Here is an 8,011-nt window from a genome sequence, read left to right on the forward strand (position 1 = left end):
AGTACAGTGATTTTGAAGAACTCCTGCATCCTATTACAACAGAACTGACTACTTGCTAGAGTGAGTGGAGAGGAAACCAAGTTTAGACCAAAAGGGCAAACACAGTTTCTTCTGACAATTCAACCTGGCAGAGCTGTCCACCTCCTGGGCCCATGTCCTGGGACTAGGTTTGTTCCCAGAGCAGCCAAGACAGGCCTCCAAGTCACCAGGGAACCTCCTGTTGGAGTGAGACATCTGCTCCAGGGGCAGCTGGATGGCAATGAGGAGTGCCATGGGGTGAGCCCGGGTTGGGGTTGGGGGCCGACCAAAACCAGGTGATTTCAGACCTGTGATTCACATCCAAAACCCCAGGAGTGGTAGGAAAGGGACACATCTGCTCTGAGCAACAAAAGGCCCAGCATAAGCTGCAGCAGCCAGGAGAGGGGAAGTAACCCAGAAGGAAGAACCAGCCTGGAGGCATCTTCATGGCCCCTCCTGCAGTAGTAAGTAAATCAGCCACTATCATGGACTCTGGGAGGGGAATCAGTGGAGACAGTTCTCCTCTCAGGTTTCTGTCCCTGTCTATGAATCTGGCTCACTGTCCTTGGATTTCTCAATTTGCCTTTCTTTACCTTCCACCAATCTCTTCACCTGGGCAGAGGTTAAGAGCTCTAATCTGGGAATTTGTGGCTGAGTTCTGACATGGCTATATTGCAGACAGTGGGGCTCTCCAGCCAGGGGAATGTGCAAAGAAAACCCCTTGGTTGCCACAGTGTCAGGCACACAGGAACTGCTCAGTAAAGCTTTGGTGAGTAAACGACCAAGGTAAGTGATTCTTGAATGATAAATTATAAGGCAAAGATCCCCAAAATAAAAGGATATTATGAATCATGAGTCTCAATTCTTCAATGATCTGGAACTATTATAGTATACAAAACACATTCTTAATTGGTTTTATTTGTAAAACACAAAAGCCAGCACCATTCTCAATGTAGAATATTTTATTAAATCAACCAATGGGGGGAAAATGAGATTGGCTGGTAGCACTGTTTTATGTTGTTCTGATTAAAACAAAGCAGAAAAACATAAATGAGAGTTATATTTGGAAAAGAGAGTTCCAAATTATCATATTGATAACACTATTGAGGTCTTACTAGAAAATCAAAGAGAAAAAAATGAAAAAGGATTTATAGTGAACAATAAAATAGTGGAGATAATCCAAAGCAAAATAGAAATCAGCAAGTTTCCAATGTACTAGCAACAATTAATTAGAAAATAAACTCTAGAGGGGCACCTGGGTGGCTCAATCAGTTGCATGTCCAACTTTTGATTTCAGATAAGGTCATGATCTCAATAAATAAAATCTTTTAAAAAAAGAAAGAAAAGAAATGTAAGGTTTTATAGGCGAGATAAACACAACACCAGGCGAAGTGGGTGCAAGGCAAGATTTATTAAAGGCACTCTCCTGCGAAGTTTCAGGGCTCAGGAGAAGGGGAGCCAGGAAAGTTGCACCGGGAGGAGGTGGGCACCCTCGGGCGAGGTTCTGCGACTCTGGAAAGCAGAGTGGGGGAAGTCGCGCTGGGAGGGAGTTGGCTGGAGTCTTTTATCTGTCTCCTGCATAGGTATCTGGTTACCTATGGAGACGTGACTTGGGCAAACATCCTTTTGGCTGAAGAGTAAAGGGTTGGGGGGGGGGCGGGTAGGCTGAAAGAAGGTGAGACCCCGCAGCGGTCATTTCCATTGCTCTTCCTGCACTCCAGGAGCCGCTGTCATTTCTATTGTTCCTCCTGCACTCCCGGAGCCTGCCGACCCAACAAGAAACTCTAGGGAAAAAATCCACTAATAAAACTTCAAATATGGAGAGGGCAGTTTGGGGTTTTTTTGTTTTGTTTTTTAATTTTGAAATGTTGGGATGCCTGGGTGGCTCAGTTGATTAAGCATCTGCCTTCAGCTCAGGTCCTGATCTTAGGGTCCTGGAATCAAGTCCTACATTAGGCTCCTTGTTCGGCAGGAAGTCTGCTTCTCCCTCTGCTTGTGCTCTTTCTCTCTCTCTGACAAATTAATAAAATCTTTAACAAATAATTAAGTAAATAAAGTTTGAAATGTTGAGACATAAATAATAGCTTTTAGTGACAGATGTATATGAAATTTAAGTAAAGACAAATCAGGGATGCCTGGGTGGCTCAGTCAGTTAAGCATCTGCCTTTGGCTCAAGTCATGATCCCAGGGTTCTGGGATCAAGTCCCTCATCAGGCTCCTTGTTCACCAGGGAGCCTCCTTCTCTCTCTGCCTCTGCCTGCCACTCTGCCTACTTGTGTTCTCCCTCTCTCTCTCTGACAAATAAATAAATAAATAAAAGCTTTAAAAAAAAAAAGACAAATCAAATTGCTGAATAAAAGAAAAAACTTTAATTAAAAATAGAACTACTATATGATCTATCAATTCCACTTTGGGTATTTATCCAGAAAAATAAAAACACTAATTCAAAAAATATATACGTATATACCCCATGTTTATTTCAGCATTATTTACAATAGCCAAGATATGGAATGTGTTAATGTTCATAAATTAGTTTTCATATTTCATAGGATCCAAATTAAATTGGTTTTTTTTTCAATCAACAAAAGAATTTACAGTGTTGCTAGCAGTCTAAATGTAAGAGTTTCAAAATTTTAAATGTAAAATATTGAGTGGAAAATGAAAGGGTCCGTAGACAAAACGACAAGACTGATACAAAGCGAAGGTCAAGCAAAGCTTTATTTCGCGCCAAGCATCAAGAATCAAACTGACCGGCCAGGGCCGTCTCTTGCAAAGAGGCGACCCCTCCCAGTCTCAAAGACTAACTTTTATAGAGTAAAGGCCATGTGGTTGAGCCTGGCCACACACAGGTGGCCAATTGAATTACATTCTACCCCATGATAGTCATCTAATTCAGCCTATGACCTTGGCTAGAATTGGCGCCTTTGTCTGGTGTCCAAAAGGCGGGGGCTCACACTCCCTGGCAGGTAATACGTGCGCTTTTACTTGATTGGCCGTCTCCACCTGGCCGAACACGTCCTTGGTGGGTAGGGAGGTAATACATGCGCTTTCCCTTGATTGGACATTTCCATCTGGCCGGACATGTCCTTGAATCTGGACTCCGTTATCAGGGGCTATTTGGCCGTATTTCACCAATTCTGTTTCTAAGTGCTTTCCTCTTGGGGCAAGGGGCAGGTTCAATCTAAGTTTACTGCATAAACAACAAAATGGCTTACTCTGGCTAAGTAGGCCCTTACAGAAAAAAGATCTATTATATGTCAAATTGATGTGGGGAACAAAGGCAAAAGAAAAAAATTGAATTCCCTACAACTTACAGCCCATTGACAAGTCCTTAAGACAGGCAGAGTGACCTTTGTCTAAGAACTCAACTGCCTTGATGTTAACACATTGCCAAGGGCAAAAGGCAATCTTAGCTTAACATCATCCCAACCTCCAGGATCCTGTAAGTCTACTATTACATATAAAAATTCCTTTGAACTTAGGTCTTTTGGCTCAGAATAGGCAGAGGTACAACTGACTTCAGTCATCCTGAATCCTGGTTCATCAGACACCAGCCGCCTCAACCATGCCACCCACATTCTACCCCAATGAGATCAAAGTCATATTTCTGATGTGCACCGGAGGCGAAGTTGATGCCACATCTCTCTGGCCCTGAAGATCGACCTCCTGGGTCTGTCTTCAAAAAGTGTTGGTGATGACATCCCCCCTAGTGACTGGAAGGGTCTGAGGATGACAGTAAAACTGACCATTCGGAATAGAAAAGCCCAGATTGAAGCAGTACCTTCTGCCTCTGTCCTAATTATCAAAGCCCTCAAGGGATCATCAAGAGATAGAATGAAGCAGAAAAACAGTAAGCACAGTGGAAATACCACTTTTGATGAGATTGTCAGTATTGCCTGGCAGATAAGGCGTTGATTTTTAGCCAGAGAGTTCTCTGGAACCATTAAAGAGATCCTGGGGACTGCCCAGTCTATGGGCTGCCATGTTGATGGCCATGGACCCTCATGACATCCTAGATGGCATCAGAGTGGTGCAGTGGAATGCCTGGCTAGTGAAGAACTACAAAGGAAAATATTTTAACAAAGGATCATTTGACAACCAGAAAAAAAATTCCTTTGGAAACTTCTCCTGTCCTTCAAGATACATGTTGGCAATCATCCTCCAAGCATACGGCCCACTGATATACATCTGAAGGGTCCCATAACTAAGGTTTTATTAGATAGTAATAAATCACATTTTCCTAACAATAGCTAGCCCCTCAATGTCCTAGAAACCTAACTTCTAAAATTCAGAGACTTACACTATCCCTCATCCCCTTCCCAACTTGAAAGTATATAATCTGCCACCCCTCACAACTCCAATGCAGCCCTTCCTGCCCACAGGTCCTGTCCCTGTGCTTTAATAAAACAACACTTTTGCACCAAAGACGTCTCAGAAATCCTTTCTCGACAATTCATTCCAAAACCCAGCATTTCCACCTTAAAATCTCTTATAAATCTAGAGAAGCTTTGCTCACTATGGTAATACCACAATTAACAGATAGAAAAATGAAACAGAATAAATATAAAAACTTACTGCAAACAAAAGGAGGAGTGAGTAGTCGATGGGAAAAGAAACTAAAAGTATTGTTTTGCTATTTGAAGAAAAATAAAACAATGTAAATATATTCTTCCCATTATAGATCAAAATCTATTCAAGATAACTGAGTTACATTTTTGTAATGAACCATTAAAAACGGGAAAAAAGAGCAATGAGAATAATAATCAAAATTCTGAAGATGATTTTCTTATTCACTCAAGATTTACTGCCTATTTTCCCTTGCTGTTAAAATAACTTGAAAATGTTCTACAGCCAAGCAAGATTTGAATAAAAATAAAAACCTCACAAATGGGGAGGTACTGTTACGAAAAGTTATTATGGTAAACACTGATTTCACTTAAGTATAAATATCTAAATATTTAAATGTCAAAATATATACAGAAATTATGACAATTAAATCTAGTACATGTTAAAATTCATTTAAGGAAATACATGGTATTATCCACTTTTTAAAATAATTCTCTTGGAAAAGTCCTACTAAAATCTGGAAGTGCTAGGAAAGTTGTTACTAATTTAATCATCTTATATATCTTGTACTTAAAATTCAATAAATTGAAAAATATAAGTTTTAATATGTTTTCAATTTAACTTTAAAATCAAAAAGGGAAAAGGAAATGAAACAAGATGGAATTGGGAGGGAGACAAACCATAAGTGACTCTTAATCTCACAAAACAAACTGAGGGTTGATGGGGGGAGGGGGGTTGGGAGGGGGGTGGGATTATGGACACTGGGGAGGGTATGTGCTATGGTGAGTGCTGTGAAGTGTGTAAACCTGGCGATTCACAGACCTGTACCCCTGGGGATAAAAATATATTATATGTTTATAAAAAATAAAATTAAAAAAAAAGAATAGAAAATTTAAAAAAAAAGGGAAAAGAGGTTATATCTTAAAAGAACCATTTTTACTAAGCCATCAGGAATAGTTTAACAAAATTTGCATAGCAGCTAAATACAGAATACTAAGATTTTTAGCTGTAGTGCATTTATCATTTAAAACTATAGCCTCAAATAAATCACTTAACTTCTGTGAATTTCAATTTCCTCAAATTTGAAAAAGTCCTCCTTCAAAGTTTTTGCGAAAACATCTAAACCCTATTCAAAACAAAACCGTTATGATAATTCCTGTTTTGATTTCTTGTTCTTCCTTGGAAGACCTCCAAGAAGGGCTGTATCTATTCTGTCCTTAGTTTAACTCCTGAGAAATCAGAATATTCATGACTGTGTCTCCCGCTTTGTCTATACCCTCTTGCTCCAGGTAGAAAAATGCCACTGAGTGACATGGAGCCTGTAAATGATTCCCCTCTGACTTTGTTTCTTCTGTATCTTCCTCTTAGTGCTTATGTTGGCCATCTCTGTTACTCTCTTATGAACATTTTCCACAGACAAGGGACATGGTGTAATATCTTGATGAAAGGGACTATGAGTGAATCTTATATCTTTAAATTAAATTTGAATCTCAGCTGGACACTTAACCAAGCTTCTTTCTTGTTTCCCTGGATCTACAGGCAGACACTACCAATTCAGATTTCACAGATATGGATATCTCCCAGAACGCACCCAACAGCTCAAGATTTCAAGTGTCTAAGTTCATTCTGATGGGGCTCCCAGGCATTCACGAATGGCAGCACTGGCTCTCCCTGCCACTGGCTCTGATATACTTCTTAGCTCTTGGTGCCAACACTCTCATTGTGATCACTGTTCACCATGAGCATAACCTGCATCAGCCCATGTATCAGTTCCTTAGTATCCTGGCTATAGCGGACATTGGCTTGGCTACTACCATCATGCCCAAGATTCTGGCCATCTTCTGGTTTGATGTCAAGGCCATTAGCCTCCCCGAGTGTTTTACTCAAATTTATGCTGTTCACTGTTTTATTAGCATGGAGTCAGGCATCTTCCTCTGCATGGCTGTGGATAGATATGCAGCCATCTGCCACCCACTTCAGTACTCCTCCATAGTTACTGAAGCTTTTGTGGTAAAAGCCACAGTGTTCATGGTGCTTAGGAATGTGCTGTTGACCATCCCAGTGCCTATACTGGCTGCCCAGAGACACTATTGCTCCAGGAATGAAATTGAGCACTGCATGTGCTCCAACCCAGGGGTCACTGGCTTGGCCTGTGATGATATTACCATTAATAGGTTTTATCAGTTGGCTTTGGCATGGGTCCTTGGTGGAAGTGACATGGTTCTAGTCTTTATTTCCTATGTTCTGATCTTTCGCTCCGTGCTGAGGCTGAACTCCACTGAGGCAATAGTCAAGACTCTGAGCACCTGCAGTTCTCATCTCATCCTAATCTTCTTCTTCTACACAACCATTGTCGTAGTGTCTATAGCCCATCTGGCAGGAAAAGCAGTTCCCATCTTCCCTGTTCTTCTAAATGTGCTCAACATTGTCATGCCTCCAGCTCTCAACCCCATGGTATATGCTCTTAGGGCCCAGGAACTCAGAGTAGGCTTCCAGAGGGTGTTTGGGTTAGAAAAGAATATGTCCCAAAAATGACACAAACTTGAAGAGTGTGATATGTCATATTACAAAAGAGTACAGGTTTTGAAAACCAACAGACCCAAGTTGCAGCCCAATTTCCCTCTCTCATTAGGAAATATCATTTTTTTAGCTAACACATGAACAAAAATTCAAACTGTCTAGAAATAAAAATGTTGTAAACAAAATAAATATGAGAGGTAGTTCCTGACTAAGTGGAACTATACACATTGTTTTTAATGGAAGCAAACATGCATCAGATGATGAATGAATAAATAAAATGAAAAATTATCATTTTTCAATAAAATGAAAAAATTCCATATTTTGGAATATTATCCAACAATAAAAAGGAATGAATTTAAAAACAAAACAAAACAAAAAAGGAATGAAGTACTGACACATGCTACAATGTGAATGAACCTTTAAAACATTATGTTAATTGAAAGAAGCCAGACTTAACAGGTCATATATTGTATAATTTTATTTATAGGAATTGTGTGTAATAGGCAAATCCATAGAGACAGAAAGTAGATTAGTGCTTGTCAGAGGCTGGGGAAGAATGGCAATGACTACTAAAGGATAACATTTATTTTGTGGGGATGAAAGTGTTCTGGAATTACGTAATGGTGATAGTTGCACATTTCTATAAATATACTAAAAACCACTGAATTGTATACTTCAAAAGAGTAAAAGTATACTCTTCTGTATACTCAAAAGAGTAAAACAGTAGTATGTACAATAAGTTTCTATTTTTTTAATGTTGCCAGATGCTTGTCTAACACTAAAAGCAGCAGATTTTCCTTCTTCTAGAAATCAGTACAATAAAAATTAATTGTATATGGAAGAATGTAACATAAACTATTTTGTGATTTGACAAAGCTTGATCTCTCTCACTATATATGGAGGAGCC

The 8,011-nt window shown here is 39.8% G+C and overlaps 1 protein-coding gene and 1 pseudogene across 1 annotated transcript; both read left to right on the forward strand.

The window, feature by feature from the left end:
- The first annotated feature begins 721 nt into the window (after positions 1 to 721).
- LOC125079774 (60S ribosomal protein L12-like) lies at positions 722 to 4,026 on the forward strand (annotated as a pseudogene).
- Positions 4,027 to 6,153: 2,127 nt separating this feature from the next.
- Positions 6,154 to 7,119, forward strand: LOC125079425 (olfactory receptor 688). The gene has a single exon (XM_047693019.1). It carries the CDS (start codon positions 6,154 to 6,156, stop codon positions 7,117 to 7,119), a length of 966 nt encoding a protein of 321 aa, XP_047548975.1.
- Positions 7,120 to 8,011: the final 892 nt, after the last annotated feature.

This window comes from Lutra lutra, chromosome 10, assembly GCF_902655055.1.
Source record: "Lutra lutra chromosome 10, mLutLut1.2, whole genome shotgun sequence".
NCBI classification, from domain to species: Eukaryota; Metazoa; Chordata; class Mammalia; order Carnivora; family Mustelidae; genus Lutra; species Lutra lutra.